At 45.3% G+C, this 16,295-nt stretch overlaps 1 protein-coding gene across 3 annotated transcripts in view; it reads right to left on the bottom strand.

The window, feature by feature from the left end:
* Window positions 1-1,072: 1,072 nt before the first annotated feature.
* ST3GAL1 (ST3 beta-galactoside alpha-2,3-sialyltransferase 1) overlaps window positions 1,073-16,295 on the bottom strand; it is a 142,167-nt gene continuing 126,944 nt past the window's right edge. For all 3 annotated transcript variants that reach the window (XM_066578766.1, XM_066578768.1, XM_066578767.1), the window contains 3 exons: window positions 13,256-13,301; window positions 10,189-10,308; window positions 1,073-7,774 (listed from right to left, as the gene is read on the bottom strand). In XM_066578766.1, coding sequence (XP_066434863.1) covers window positions 7,601-7,774; window positions 10,189-10,308; window positions 13,256-13,301 — 340 coding nt within the window. In that variant the 3' untranslated portion in view covers window positions 1,073-7,600. The remainder of the gene's footprint in view (window positions 7,775-10,188; window positions 10,309-13,255; window positions 13,302-16,295) is intronic.

Genomic DNA, 16,295 nt, shown 5'->3' with positions numbered 1-16,295 from the left:
TCTGCAAGCAGCAGTGAAGCATGCTGGTGAGCAGTACAATAATGAGTGTCTGCAGACAGCAGTGAAGCATGGTGGAGAGCGGTACAATAATGTGTCTGCTGGCAGCAGGGAAGCATGGTGGAGAGTGGTACAATAATGAGTGTCTGCAGGCAACAGTGAAGCATGGTGGAGAGCGGTACAATAATGAGTGTCTGCAGGCAGCAGTGAAGCATGGTGGAGAGCGGTACAATAATGAGTGTCTGCAGGCAGCAGTGAAGCATGGTGGACAGCGGTACAATAATTAGTGTCTGCAGGCAGCAGTGAAGCATGAGGGAGGCTCCTTACAAGTTTGGGGCTGCATTTCAGCACATGGAGTTGGGGATTTGGTCAGGATTAATGGTGTCGTTACTGCTGAGAATTACAGACAGATATTCTTCCATCATGTAATACCATCAAGGAGACGTCTGATTGGCTCCAGATTTATTCTGCGGCAGAACAACCACCCCCAACATCCAGCCAATGTCACTAAGAAGTATCTTCAGCGTAAAGAACAGGGAGTCCTGGAAGTGATGATGTGGCCCCTCAGAGCCCGAATCTCACATTATCCAGTCTGTCTGGGGTTACATGAAGAGACAGAAGGATTGGAGCGAGCGACATCCACAGAAGATCTACACCTAGTCCTCCAAGATGTCTGGAACAACCTCCCTGCCGAGTGCCTTCAAAAACTGTGTGTAAGTGTACCTAGAACTGATGGGGGTAAAGGCCGGTCACACCAGATACTGATGAGGTTACATTTCTCTTCTAACATTAACTCTTCTATTTCTGGAACGCTTCTTACTTTGCAGCATTGTTTCACACCAGCCTAACACTGTAAATCCTGAGTGACGTCACTGCTCCGCTGGGATCATCGGCCAATCATACTGGCTTCTTACAAAGACTGAGACCTCACTGGGACTCTGATGTAATCATCCATCATTCCCTTTCTACAGACCGCGCTGCATCCAGATGATCAGATTTTCTGCACTATCGGATGTTGGTATGGAGGAGTAACACCAACACTCCCATCATCCATCCTTAAATGACTCCACAGAGAAAAGCGCTTTTGTTACATTTTATTTTCAAGTAAAATAACTGCAGTAATCTGGAATATAAACAATAAAAAGTGACATTTCACGAGTGATTTTGGTTTCTACACAAAGAATTTGCAGTTTTTAAATTTTAATTATTCTTTAGAAAAACAGTCTAATTCACAAGATGAGGTGTAAACCGCCCGGACGGGTGGAGGATACTGCAAGCCGCCGGTTACAGATGCACCCAGTAAACTAATACTAATACTAATCAGCCAGAACACAAAATCAAAATGCCGGACTAGCAGAACTGGGCTGCTGGATCACTGGAATCCCAGATTTTTAAAGAGGAACACTAAATTTTCTGGACTAATGGAATCTTTTTTTTTTACTGGTCACCTGATTGTCTGGAAAGAAGGTTATTCCGTTTCACAGGGTTTGTGGATTTCAGACCATCAGTCAGTCTGTTTCCCGCATCCAGACAGCTAGAAGTGGGACAATTCCTTTACAGCTGTGTCAACAGCAACCCCCATTCATGTACCCTAAGGCATATGAATATTATAGAGTAGGGTCCACCTTCTATGACCCAGCACAGAGAGCCGCTCAGCAAGTACGGCTCCCAATCTGGTGGACCATCTGGTAAGTGGATGGCTGTCCTGTAATGCCACAGCTGCCCTACAATGGCATGGATGAATGGCAATGCCTTCCCTCAGCAAAATTAGCTAATTGCCAGAGGTGAAGAGAGAAGGACCTGGGACAAATAGCTGTTCATCCCAGGCCCCACATTCTGGGAAAGGCTGTGCATTCTGGCACAACCCCTTTAAGATTAAAGCAAAACTCTGTCTCTGGACCAGTCTATCACCTGTTCTTCTCTGCATTCCCTCTGATTCATCAGTTCCAGGTCCCATTTTTGGCCTTTCCAAAATAGCCGAGGCAAACTTCAGGCTACCTAACCCCCGCAGTGCATTGGTTGGGTTAGACTACCAATGTACTGTATCTGCCTTCTGAGTGGTCAGTGCCAATCACGTGATCAGTGCTGGCCAATCAGAGATCAGTGCATGGTGTGCATTAGGTAGTTAGAAAATTGCTGCAGTCATCTTGGATGGCCGAAAGAAGGGCCAAGAACGGGTGAATCAGAGGGGTGGCAAAAAAACAACTACAGGCAATATACCCATCTGTCCTGGGACAGAAATTTGTGCCAAAACTGGAGGGTTGCTTTAAGTACATTTAAAAAAAATGTAAACAGCTGGCTATAGCTCAAAATAAATGATACTCGCCTCTCTTCTCCTACGGGAAGAGTTTACTGGCCCCCACGTCAATCCTGCTCTCTGCCGACAGTGGAAGTCGGGTGACGACTGCAGCCAATCAGCCTTATAGCCCTTTGTCCTGACATCAGCATCACATCCTGGGCGCCATGATGCCAGGAGTTTGGAACAGTGACATTACAGCCTCTGATTGGCTGCAGCGGTCACCTAACTTCCAGTGTTGACAGAGACTGGGATTCCCGCGGGAGCTGGTGCACTGCTTCCCCCGTTTTTTAAAACTCAGACAACCAGTTTAATGATTGACTTTCTTGACAGTACTTAGAAAAAGATAACATTTCCAAAAATGACTATCACGACTATACCCACTGATTGCTTATCTCCCTTACCTCTACTAAGAGGATTCAGGGTTGTTTTTTTCTGTATCTTCCTGGCTAACCTTTCAGGAAACAGAAGAACCCACAAATCCAAGTCGGAGGTCTTTTGCAACAGAAGATCTTGGCCAGGGGTTTCCTTTTTGCATTTGGCCATTCCATCAGTTCTGGGACTTCATATTGGGCTTAGCTTTATGGTACACAGAGCACCACACACACTTCCATAAAAGGTTTTAGGTAAGCCTGGGTCTGACCATGTCCCATGGGTCAGATTGGCATTTTGGGGAGTATTTTGTGGCTTCCAGCTTCTTGGGGTACACTACAATAAGTTACCAGTATTTTGATTGATATTCAACCGATTAGAGCATACTTAAAACTCAAAAAGACCTCTCTACTGTCCGGGCATTGGTGGTCTACAAGGGACCATTATGGCATCTTCCTATCACATCCTGAAATGATGCATGTTAACAAAAAGTCAAAGTTTAAAAAAAAAGTCTATTTCTCTACAGAATGATTCATTAGTAACGGTGTGATATAGATGTTCAGATGTCTTGGCCAACAGACTTTTTGTTGGGTGGAACTTTCACTCTGCATGAGCTTTCAGGGATGTCCATGATCTGACCTAGTCTTCTCAGGTCCCATTTAGATGGACATAGGCAAGTTGTGCCTGAGATTCTCAAGAGTAACTTGCATCGGACAGCACATGGATGCAGATCTGTGGTAGGGGCAGCGGACATTGCATATCCTGCTCTTGACTGCGACACGGACCAGAATAGGACATGCAGCGCTCACAGGAACAGCTAAAATTGGCTAGAATGGGTAATTGTACTGTGAAATACATGGACAGCACACAGATGGAATATACACCCGTCCTAATGGACCCTTAAGGTAGGGCTGCCCATCTCAAATTACTGATGAAACAAGTCAACACACAAGACCCCAACAAGTTATTAACTGATGACCACAAGGCTATAGAGCTCTGCTGCAACAACCATCAATAATGTGGCTGGGCAAACCGAAGTAGGTAGCCCAAAAAGGGCAGCAGAAACCTAGTTACTGTGCTACATCAACAGGCAACAGCACATAGCAGCTTTTATACCATGATGGTCATGTCTATTGGGTAAGAGTTGTTTTCACCTCATCACATATCTTTGCCTCTCCTAAAGATTACAGACATGTTAAGCTCAGTATAAAAAAGCTCCAAAGTCTGGTGACACACGGACCCTCGGTGGGGTTCAGAAGGTAAAATCGGCAGCCAATCAGGTGCTGTAAGAGCTTCATGGAAGGTGTTGAATTTTAATTATCTGCTTTAGGCCCATTTCAGATGTCATTATATGATCACATATAAGGTGTTGTATGATGGTGAGAACACCTTGAACCCACATGGTTCTGCTGGATCCCGGCACAGCCATTAGATCACCTGACAACCCTTTGTAGATTCACGTTCCGTCCAGTAGAACCATGCAAGGTAACAATGCTTGTGAGGCAACACGAACTCTAACGAGCAGCCATATTCCGGTTTTCTGAAATGGGACGTAAATGGAGGTCTATCCTCTCTGCTCTAAATCTAGCGCACGTTTCCAGTGGTCACTCTAGCAGCAAATATTTGAGGGTTTGAGAAAGTCTATATGTATTTGGCACAGATGCTGAACTTCTGAAGAAAGCGAATACTGTCTAAAAAAGTGGTATACACTGACAAAAACATCCCAGAAAGGAAGAGCAGTAACAGAGGTAGACAATGTGATCTACCATCGATGAGTCAGTCTGCAAGGATGGGAGGTGCATAGATTAGCGTGAAAATGACAAAAACAGAAATGAAACATAAAATAATCAAAAATTCCCTTACAATAAAACTTATATAGGAAATAAACAATAACGGTCAACATAAAATGCTGTTGTCTAGAGCGACTGTTTGGGGTAGAATTTTAGTTCACCTTGAAATGAGAAAAGTCTACTGCAATTTTTCTCAACAAATAGACGGTATAAAAACATTCACTTTTTGGAAAATTTATATAAAAAAGTTGAATACAATACAATAAATGTGTCCACTGCATAGGATTTCTGACATTACCGATATTTGCACAGGTTTTGCATTAAAATTAGGACTAAAAAAAAGAAAAAAAAAAAAGTTACACGTTTACAAAAAGATATAATTCAAAAAATTTCATTTTTTTAAATACTTTTTTTTTAGATTTTGTCTGATAAGATATGTGCAAACTTTCTCTGGGCTTAAAATATGAAATTAAATTTTTTTTTAAAAGGCCACAGCATAAATATAATAGTATATATAAAAGGAGAAGCCCATCATGTGGGCTGAACAAGATTACTAATACTTAATGATGTCCCGCCTTTGCCAGTGGGGCCAGTTGCACAGCCCTGCAGCCGCGGCCCCGCTGACTCAACAATGTCTTTTGGTCATACGCCTATGTTCCCCTATAGAGGCTCTTGTTAAGCTCAGCTCCCAGCGTTGTGAAAGAGTGAAGCGGGCGATCCTCACTGCTCACTGTCAATAAAGTCTGGCATTGCCAACTGCCAGTGAACGGTGGTAACCGCCCACTTGTCACATTCACAGCATCGGGAGCTGAATATAAGAAGAGGCTGTATGGGGAATGGGTCAAGCATGAAAGATAGAAAGATCATTGGACTCAACGAGGCCGCGGCTGCAGCCGGCCCGCTGCCATGAGGGCACCACAGATCCTTTTAAAGGGGTTGTCCAGGAGAAGCAGTAAATGTTCTGACTTGCATACGACGGGGTCTTTGTTATGTGTTGCAGGCACAAAAGGCTAAACATCGACATTAGCCCTTCTTGTTGTTACATACAATACCGCACATGACGTAAAAACACAACATTTGTAAGTTTGGCCCTTGGATTTGACAACTCAACCTACATTTCTCCAGCCAATCGGTCCTGGTTGAACAATCTGGGAATGAGGATAAGGAGAACTCTTCCCTTATTCCAGAACCACATAGTGAGGAGTTAGAAACTGCACTGGACTCCACTTTGTGAAAGACTAAGGAGGCAGAAAAAGGGGGCAAATACTTTTGTAATTTTATGTTTTCCACTAATATTTGGTAGACGAACTTCTTTCTTTTGGCAGTCAATATCAAACCACAGAGAGACTAATCCCTATGGATATAGACATGCGGTGTGTACGGGATGTCTTTGCATCTAGTGTTTAGGTTTGCTTTGTTGGTTGTAGCGGACCAGCATATTTCACAGTACTGTATAGAGATCCCCACCGCTCACAAACCCAGACAAACCCCCCAAAGACACGGAGAGAATATACAATCTTCATGTAGATGTTGCCATTGGTCAGATTTCAAGTCAGGACGCCAGCGTTGCAAGTCAACAGTGTTAACCATTGAGGCCGGCTTACCACCCTCACATGGAGTGGTGAGGGGCTACTGACACCAAATTTTGATGTAGATCCCTGGTTTACTTCCCGAAGCTCTGTCTGAATTCCCAAAAACTGGGTTAATCGTGCCATTTCGTCCAGTACAAATGCTGAAAATGGATGGAACCCTGACCTTATGTAGACTACGGTTCTCCGTTTGAGCAGTGCAAGCTCATGTTCTGGTCAATGATCTATCTGAACCCCGTCATCAACAATTCTGACAGAACCTGCGGATGTACACCAAAAGTGGTGTGAGTGGACTGATAAGAGACGGGAAGTAAAAAACAGGCCTGACATATTCCTGTGAACAATGCATGTCTTTTTCCCATAGGGATTATTAACCTTTTTAGTTCTCAGCTGCCAAATAGAGCCAAAATTACAAAAAAATAAGTGTTCAACATTTTATGGAAACCTAAAAAGATTCCAAAGCTCCCGAGCCTCATATCAATAACTTAATCAAAGCAACAGAAAAATGGAGGATAGCTTAGACCTATTCTGTCCATATTCATCCCAAACCACTATTGGCCATAAGGCCTCGAAAAACAAAATTATGAGAAGCCACCCCATTCCTCGGTTCTGGCAAAAGCCCATAAATACCTCAGTGGTGTCCTTGAAAACTAACGGTGAGCAATAAATAACAATTATGCTGAGGTAATTACACAAAAAGAAAGTGTTAAAGCAAAGATACCGTTGTCTGTCTGTGGTTTGTTTTTTATGAATTTGGCTCACTTCCCGCACAATTCTTAAAAATTCCATTTCAACCCTAAAAAACTGAATCACTGCACAAGAAGCCTAGGTCTGAGTAAACCTTTGTCAGCTTCGATATGAAAAAGGAGAAATTATCAAATATCGATTGTATGAAATGATGTACAAAAAAAGTACAAATATTCCAACATGGAGGTCAAGTCTTCAGCCAAGCCATTGAAGTCAACCAATGTAGTGTCTCCTTAACTCACAGAGCACAGAAATCACAGAACGGGTGTAGACTTCTTTGAGAAGGATGAGTAGGTCCAGTTGGTCCTCGTTTGGGACATGGAATATACTTTGCATCCTGATGGTCCTTTAGATACTGCAATATTCTTCAAAAATTTTGTGACACCTTTCGAATCTGAAGAATGTTCCATACATCTAGAGGAAAACTAGATGAACCAGAGGAAAAAACAAAGTTCCCTTAGGGTTCTCATCCCTATCAGCTGGTCTACAGAAGATGAACAAGTCCTTGGACTTTAAAGACCAGCCTTGATGGACAGCATCAGAACTACTGTAGACGTGAGCCCTCAAGATTCCTGAAGGATCATGGTGGTCTTCAGAAGAATATACCCTTGAACTTTAAGACCAACGCTTCTCGAGTAAGTGATTAGGAGAGCCTCAACCATCCAATCTGCCCCATCTCAATGGACCCATAGTATTGTTTACCCACAGAGAATACTTTTCAATTAATCTCATTGCACAAAAACCATGTCAACGCTGTCTTGTAAAACACCATATGCCGACCGATCCACCGTATTCCGTCCTCGGGTGGGTCATCTGCCTCGGAAAACTTTTATTTTGTTGATAGAAGTGAGGTTTCTTATAATTTCTGCTTCGAAGTCCCCATCATGGACACCAGTCTGTCTGAATGCTCCAGCAGATGGATTATTCTCCCAGTAATGATGCCAGTTTCCTTTGCTGTCAGCCCCAAAACCGTACAAATCCACCTGCAAAGATGGATTAGTACAAAATTTAAAAAAACGAACATTGGTAATTTAATCATGCCCTTAAAAGGGTTGCCTGGTTACAAAGACTGAAAACAACAAAAGGTACATACCCCTCCTCAACCCCGGTCATCCAGCATGCTTCCCTGCAATTCCTTGGGTCTCTGATATCGGAAGGCGAAAGATTGATGCTGTGACCCAATTGGCAGGTGGAGGTCACCTGACTTCCAATGTCAACAGGGACCAGAGGAATTGCAGGACTACAGTGCATTGTTCTCAATTATTTGGCACAAATGTTAAAGTATGACTTTGTAATCAATCAACCCCTTTAATTAAGCAGCTGCCATTTGGGCCATATATCATATTTTAGGATTTCGATATAGTTGACTGAAGCCCTTCAAGTAGAGCTCCAAGTTTTCAAAAAAGTCAGTGAAGATACTTCAAGGAGTTGTACCACAATTGCAAGTTATCCTCTATCCACAGACTAACGTGATCATTGGTGGGGGTCTCACCGCTGAGACCCCCGCCGATCTCAAGAATAGGGTTTCTGTGTCTCCCGTCGTCCTCACTGTGGAGTTACTGCACCCCTTGTAATGAGACCAAGTGGAGCGCAGGTCGTGCAAACATACTAGCACCCTGTTCCCTTTCAATGGGACTTTGGAAATACCCCGGCAAATCCCGCTCAAGTATTTTGTCAGCCCCATTGAAATGAATGGAGAGCTGACTGCACATACTTGGCCGACGCGGCCTTCATGCTGACGCCACTGCAGGGAAGAAAGCGACCCTAGCAGTGAAAGGGAGAACGCAACATGGGAGTCCCATTCTAAAGGTTAGCAGGTTCTCCATGGTGAACCCCCACTGATTAGCAAGCTGTCCCCTATCCTGTGGAGAACTCGCAATTATGGTACAACCCCTTTAAGAATGGGACAGAAAGCCATGACACACAATGCTAGGACTGGCTGCAGCGCTGGGCGGGGAGCCGCTGAGATGGGCGAGGATTCAATCTTTTATTTTAAGTCAGTTCAACCTTTTTTTTTATGTTGAAAACCCCTTTAAGGTTGGCGGAGGGTCCTAAGTAACAAATTTGTTTGGGGCTCTTGCTCGATCTCTTGGACCCCGACCCCACTGATCTCCCATTCCATCATGTTCCCCTCCACTGAAGTCTATGCAAGTTATGGAGGCAGCTGTGCCACTAACTCCCTTAGACTTGGCACACAGATGCATGACTACCTCGTCCTGAATGCATAAGAGGTGGAGGCCGCCAGCTGTCCAAAGTGGTGGAGGCCGAGGAATTCTCTCCCTACAATCCAGTCCTCCATACTTCCCTATTGTTGTGGTTGACATGCATTATGGGCCATTCTATTTGGATACCTCAGCCAAAACCTCTCACCCACAGGGACAGCATTCAGAACCCAAATGCTGGGCATAGACATAGTTATAGGGCACCAGAGGTTGGGGTTGTACCTGGGCCCTGGTATCTGTGGGGGCCCAAGTGCCCCACTGCCACATAAGACACCGGTGTAATAAATGGCATGTGGTGGGTGGAGCTCTGTTAGAGATTCTGCATTGGGCCCGGCTGGATTAAATGAAGTCTGCCACATTATGTTTGCCCTATTAACGCCATCTGTCTTTGCCTGTGTGCCAGGAGGAGGGGTGCGGGGAGCCTTCATCTATCTTCAGATATCGCCGGAGTTCTTCTCATGCCGCGTGTAAATTAGCGGTGAACTATCTAATAGGCGTCCCACCTCTGCAAGCGGTCTCAGCTCTCTCCCTGCCCCTCAATGTCCAACATGCCCCCTTCTTTGCTGACTGACGCTGCCAGCTCTGCCCGCTGGAGACATCAGCCATTCCACCATACGTGCCTGTGCCGCACTGAGGAATCGGGCACATGCCATCACATCACACAATATCTGAAGATGGGAGCTTCAGCTGAAAAAAATAGAGGTCCCCTGCATTCTTTCTTCAGGTGCACACGCAGATGTATGGCGTTAATAGCGCAAAAATAACATGCCGGACTTCCCTTAAAGGGGTTGTTCAGTTGTAAACTATTGATGGTCTATTCCCAGGATAGGTCATCAATAGTAGATTGGCGAGGGTCAGCTGTTCTCTGGGCTGGTGTGTTTGTACATGGAGCTGATTTCTGCAGGAAGCAGACAGCTCTGTTCTTTCTGTAGTGGTGAAGTTTGGTATTGCAGGCATTGAAGTGAAAGGGAACTTTGCCTGCAATACCAAGCCTGGCCACCGCAGTAAGATCCGAGCGGTTGGCAGTATTCAGCTCACTGCATGAGTACCAGGCCAGAGAAGGGCGGATCAGAGGGCACCGCAGGCTGCAGACGCCTGGTGAGGATAAGCCATTGACAGTTTACAGATGGAGTCCCTTTAGGTTACGCCTCATATACCACCTCTGCAATGCTTACCTGATCACAGACATGAAGGGCAAATATTACACTTAGCATTCCAGTAGACGGGTAGCGCCCGCGATGAAATAACCATCTGTCGTATACGTATTTCATGAAGTCTGGGTGGTAAACAAGAATCTGAAGAAATGAAGACAGAAAAAAATCTGTATTACTGACTACGGATAACAAAGTAATCACCAGGATGGGATTTAGCAACTACGAGCGCGTCAGCATCTACCAAGATGGGCGGGGCCTACAGGACTGGTTAACGTCATCTTTCAGATTGATGAATAGAATACCAGAACTACAGTGAAGACTGACACCTATGTACTGAGTAGATGCGTGACCATGCGGATTTATGAGCCATTCAGGGTCAGTAGAAAGCGGATATTCTAATACCCGTCATTAGAGCACTGGGGAAGTGGGATGATGAGGTTATTAACCAAGTAAACGAGGTGCAGCACAGCTATAATTTAACCCCTTCACCACCAGACATTTTAGTTTATTTGTCTCGGCCTTCCAAGAGCCTCAGCGGATTCACAATGTACGGAAAAGTGTCTAAAAAATTTTAAGTGGGGAGAAATGGTAAAAAAAATGCAGCTGCGCCATTTCTGGTGGGTTTAGTTTGGGACGGTGTTCACTCTGCAGTAAAAATGGCGCATGAAGTTTGTTCTCCGGATCGGCGCGATTACAGCGAATTCATGCAGTTTAAGGGCTTCATATTTTGAAAAAGTGAATAAAATTTTTTCTTAAACCAAACCGCAACCTTAACCGGTTGGGCGGCGGGACTTGTTTTTTGTGGGGTGCGCTGCAGTTTTTATTAGTACCATTTGGGGAAATAGACGTCTTTTTGATCACTTATTATTCAAAGGTTCTGAGCCGGGATAACAAAATAAATAAATCCCAGTTGTGGCATCCTTCACTTTTACCGTGTGGGATAATTACTGCGGTACGTTACTGGTTCGGACCTTCATGTAACAAACATCTGGGGTTTAGTGTTTATTTTAATGGGAAAAAGGGTTTTTTTTAAACTGAATTTTTTAAATTTTTTTTACCTGTAAAAACTTTAATAAACGCTTTTTAGATTTTTAATTAAGTTACCGGAGGGAACTTCTGATCAGCTGATTGCTTGTACTATGTGCAGCAATACTTCAGTATTGCAGTGTATATCGATTTTTTATGTTATCTTGCAGTCATCTATGCAACCTTCAGTAGGCTTTGGACCGCCATGCTAGCCAATCAGCACCCTCTGATATGGGGTTGGGGGGGATTGACGGGGTCCACCCAGTTGACTGTTTAGATATGTGGTCACCTTTGACCATGGCATCTAGACAGTTAACTGCTGTGATCAAAGCTAGCCCGGATTGCAGCAGTTACCGGTAGCTGTCGGAATCAGCTGATAGCCGCCGGGTAGGGAGTCGACTCGGCTCCATCGCCCGCTCCATACACACTTCAGGGCTGCAGGGCATTTATATGCGTTCGGCGGTCTGGAAGGGGTTAACGCATTGTAGTTGCATCATCTACTCATTGGGAGCGATTTACTAAGCAAAATGCGCTGGATTTATGGCCCGATCTTATATCCACACGTCTTGCCCCACATTGCCTCGCCAAAAGGGGATGCGGCTTAACCCCTTCCTGGCACACACGGCTACATACGCTCTAACTGCCTGTGCCCGATGCAGCAAGGATGTATAGAACCGTCCCCTATATGTACTGTGCATGCTGGAGAGCTGCGGCCGCTCCATACACAGCAGGTATCGGCTGTCTCTGACGGCTGACACCCGCCCACAACTGCTGCAATCAGAGACAACGCAAAAATGCCACAGTTAACCCTTTAAAAACCGCTATCAATTCTCACAATCAATTGGGATTTAGATATCACACGGGGCCCCTTCTGCGGGGCTCCAGGGCCGTCACGGCTGTTCCCTATATAGACGTGCCCGTGGGAGGTCTTAATAGAATGCCTGTTACAGTAATCCCATTCAGCGTTCCTGCCTTCATGCGTAAATACGCACCATGTGTATTCACTACGTATTCCTGTGGTCCCATTCACTGTAGTGGGCAGTTTCAGTCGGTAACACGGACCAAGATGGGACGGCTGCCATGATTGTCACACGTCTGAACATCCAATGAAAGTCTCTGGGGTTCACGCTCTCCGTATTACGCGTGTAAAGATACGTATGTAATAAGGAGCGCAAATACGCCCGTGTGAATGCGGCCTGATGCAATACTGTAGAATCTGCGCGCCGTAAGACCGCAAGGTGAAGAAAAAAAGGAGTTTTTAATTACAAAAAATTAAAAGGTTTATCAAAAAAATGTCATAAAAAATGTCAGATTATTAATCCCCCGTGATGAACGCCGTCAGAGAGAAGCGAACATAATCAGCAACGCCAGAACGGCGCAGATCTGGTCACCAAGTCTCCGAAAAAGGTAATAAAAAGGGAGCAAAAGGTTGTATTTACACCAAAATGATGGCATTAAGGTCTTCAGCTCCCCTATAAGGTGCGCCAAGTAACACCGCTGAATACAACTCGTCCCGCAGCACAAGTCCTCCCGCGGGTACGCCGGCGCAAAAACAAAAAGGTTGTGAATTTTTGAACGTGGGGCTCCTGAAATTACAGAATGTGACCGGGACCCCGGAGCGTCGATGACCACTGGCCATGAAAGGGTAAATGACCCAAAGAGCGCTAAAGCTGCCCCAAACGCCCGGCGCAAACCAAGCAGCGGTCTAAAGTTAAACAATAGTGTCTAAAGCTGCGCCAAATTTAGCCTCCAGCCTGAGCCAGTGTGATAAACGTTAGACCGCTGCGGTCCGTTTGTACTGTCTATTAGAGCGCAGCAGGAAATCTGACCCCCTGCATTAGAATAAGGTAGCAGCTTTAGCTGCAGTCCCATGTAAAACTAGGGATGAGGTTATGTTGGGGAGAGCTGATGGGGACCACGAGGAGGACTGAGGAGACCCGCTGAGGTGTTGTGGCGAAGACGATCGGATAGGTTGGAGGTTTTGCTATAGGGGGGCACATACTTCTCCCTATCTCAGCACTACGCTATTAGCGCGGCTCACACCTCCATAGCGGCAGCTCACCTTGTCTTTGGTGACCTTGATCTTGCGCGGCACTGGGGCGTAGGTGCTGGAAGAGGGAAGAAAAGGAACACGGGTGTTAGGAGGGAACTGGACAGCCGAAAATACTCTGCAGGCAGTACAGACGGAGCAAAATGCAACTTCACACGGAACACCTTAAAGGGGCAGCACCTTTTTGTACAACCTCCGCTCATCTGCCGGCTTGGGTTCGTCTCATCGCTTCTGTAATATACCAGCATTAAAAAGGTTGTTGCTTTATCCCTGTAAATCATGTTTGAAGCGGCTGCCACTAGGGGGCTCCCTTCCAGCTGGTCTACAATCCACTCTATCGTTAGGTACAGAGCTTCTGTAGCAACAGGAGGAGCCCTCTCTGCAGACTGCTCCAATGCACTTACAGGCTGCAGGCTGACAGATCTGCAGACACAGTGATAATCTCCACAGTCTCTGCCTCTCCTGCTGTGTCAGTGAGTGGTGTCTGAGGGTGCCCTACACTACACTACACACATCAAATACGCAGAAGGCTAAGCTTACTGCACCCCCACCACCACCCCGCCTGATAGTAGATTGCAAACAGCAGGACAGCAAAATATGAGGAAGACCTCCTTACTATCGGAGCTTACAGACATGAAGAGCCTGCTGTGATTTAGGAAGCTTCTTAAACTCTGGTGCACTTTAACCCCTTAACGCCACAGGACAAAGGTTTACGTAAAATTTATGTCAGGTGGATGGTGCGGGATCAAAAGCAGAGCCTGCACCATCCTGCAGCGGGAACCGGCTGTTAGCAATAGCTGGCCTACGTCTGCAACAGCGGGTGTACATAAGGACTAAAGGCCACATGTACACGCGGGCAGTCTGCACTTTTAGTTTGAACGATGATTTTAAGGTTAACTTAAGATCCATTGTTCAGCTACTGAAAGATAAAGCAAACATGTATCTCTCAATGGACTGCAGGCCGTTCCCCCATGGCACGTTTACACTAGCCGGGAGAGAACAATGGCATGTGTCAGCAGGGGTTTATGCACCTGGGAGTGTGTTTAAACACATGCTGGGCTCTGTAAACAACTCCTGGAGGTCCTTTTACATGCAAATGAAGATGATAGAGTGTTAATGGACATTAACACTTTATGCAAATAGATTGCTAAAGGCCCATTTACATGAGCAGATAATCGCTCAAAGATCGCTCAAACGATTATTTTGCATAAAAAATAATTCATATTCAAGTAGCTACTTAAAATACCAATTAGGCGTGTGAATGAAGCCTTCACTGAATGCAGCTAATAGCCAGAGGCTTTTATCTGCGCTCAGATCCTTTGTTCTCCGGGGGGAGGGGGAAACAATGCTATCAGCACTCCCCGTGGAGAACTACTGATAAAAGTGAGCGAAATGTGGGTGCCCCGCGCCCATTTACACGCACCGATTATCACTAAAACGATCGCCAATTGGCGAATTTTTGGCGATAATCGTCCAGTGTAAATGGGCCTTAAGTCTTTCACTTGTTTGAAAGATTATCTTTGCGTGTAAAGGGGCCTTAATACGGTGCTAAATGTTTTTACATTTGTGAAGGCTATGAGCATAAAACACACATTATATATATTATTCTGTCTCATGAACATCTTTGATATACTCCTGTACATTCATGTGTTGTTTACACGGCAAGATTGCATTGTTACAGGAATAGAAATATAGAATAGTACTCAGCAGAAGTATATATATATATATATATATAGCTTACATTCTTCCTTATCTGTTCAAAGGTCAGTGTGCAATAGTGTCCAGTAAAGACAAGGCCTTAATGTTTAACTGCTATCTATGTAAAGGAATATGACTGATTGGAATGTACACATAGTGACAATAGACCGCTCTCCTCTGAAATACTAGAAGAGGTTTTGTAATAAAGGTAGATTGCCTTTACACGCGGTCATGATGTCTGTGTTCATTGCTTTCTCACGGCGGCCACCATAACCACCTCTGATTTGGAGCCTCACAGCATACTGAGGGAACGATTGAATTTCCCAACACATTTATAATCCTGGCATCTTCTTATATGTCGGGGGGGGGGGGGGGGGGGTCTAGAAACCTCCCACCCCCGGCACAGGTTATAAGGACTTGGATGAAGGGAGCAAGAATGGACATGGTTATGTGGTTTTCCACCCCTTAGTGGCCGGCCTGGTAACTATCTACACGGACGATCACTGCGACACCAAGTAATAGAGACGGGCATTTATTGGGCAGAAGTAGGGAAAAAAAAAAAACTTTAGAAAGCAGCGCTAGAGATTATTCCTTCCAGCGATCCGGAACAGGATCATCTCCCCGCCGCTCTGTGGGGGCTGGTTATGGAGGGCACAGTCGTAGTTCTTATTGGTATCAGTTTGGGGTACAGGGGATGCTGGATTACATTTACTGCGTCCTGAGAGGCGAACAAAAGAAAAACAGCAATTCTGTTATTTATAAAACGGTTTATTATGGGGTTATTACGGACGCGGTAACGACTATTAGGTGTTGGCTTAAAAAAAAAATTTTAAAAAAAATTGTATTTTTTCAGGCTTCCGACTGCCATGGGAACCCAATGGTACCTTGTGACCACACAATGTGGTGCTGATGGGTGACAGCAGCCCCCTCCATCTGCTAACATGCTGCGGTTGCTATTGACTGTGGCATGTAAGGGGTTAAACTGAAGAAGAGAAGGAACCTGGCTGTCAGTAGTCAGCCGAGCCATCGCCTTAGGGCTGCTGCCCACAGACGTATGCACAAAATGCCGCGGGTCTGTCAGCAGAGACCATGTATGGCTGCATATGCCCGCGTATCTCATGCTTACGGACACGCGCAGTGCAACTTTTGCAGATCATACGCTGCCCGTATAAGGTTATAGGGCTCATGCTGCGTGGTACGCTGAGAAATAGAGCGTGTCGCGATTTATCGCTCGTGTATCGATACGCAGTGTTTACACGCCGGTGTCCATTGACTTTCATTGACTGCATTCACGGCGTATCACGCGTCCGTCCAACACACGCATGATGCGCGGTGAAAACATGGTTGTGAACGT

The sequence above is a fragment of the Eleutherodactylus coqui genome, chromosome 9 (assembly GCF_035609145.1).
Source record: "Eleutherodactylus coqui strain aEleCoq1 chromosome 9, aEleCoq1.hap1, whole genome shotgun sequence".
NCBI classification, from domain to species: domain Eukaryota; kingdom Metazoa; phylum Chordata; class Amphibia; order Anura; family Eleutherodactylidae; genus Eleutherodactylus; species Eleutherodactylus coqui.
Note: the sequence above shows the minus strand (reverse complement) of the source record. Positions and strands in the feature narration are given on the sequence as shown.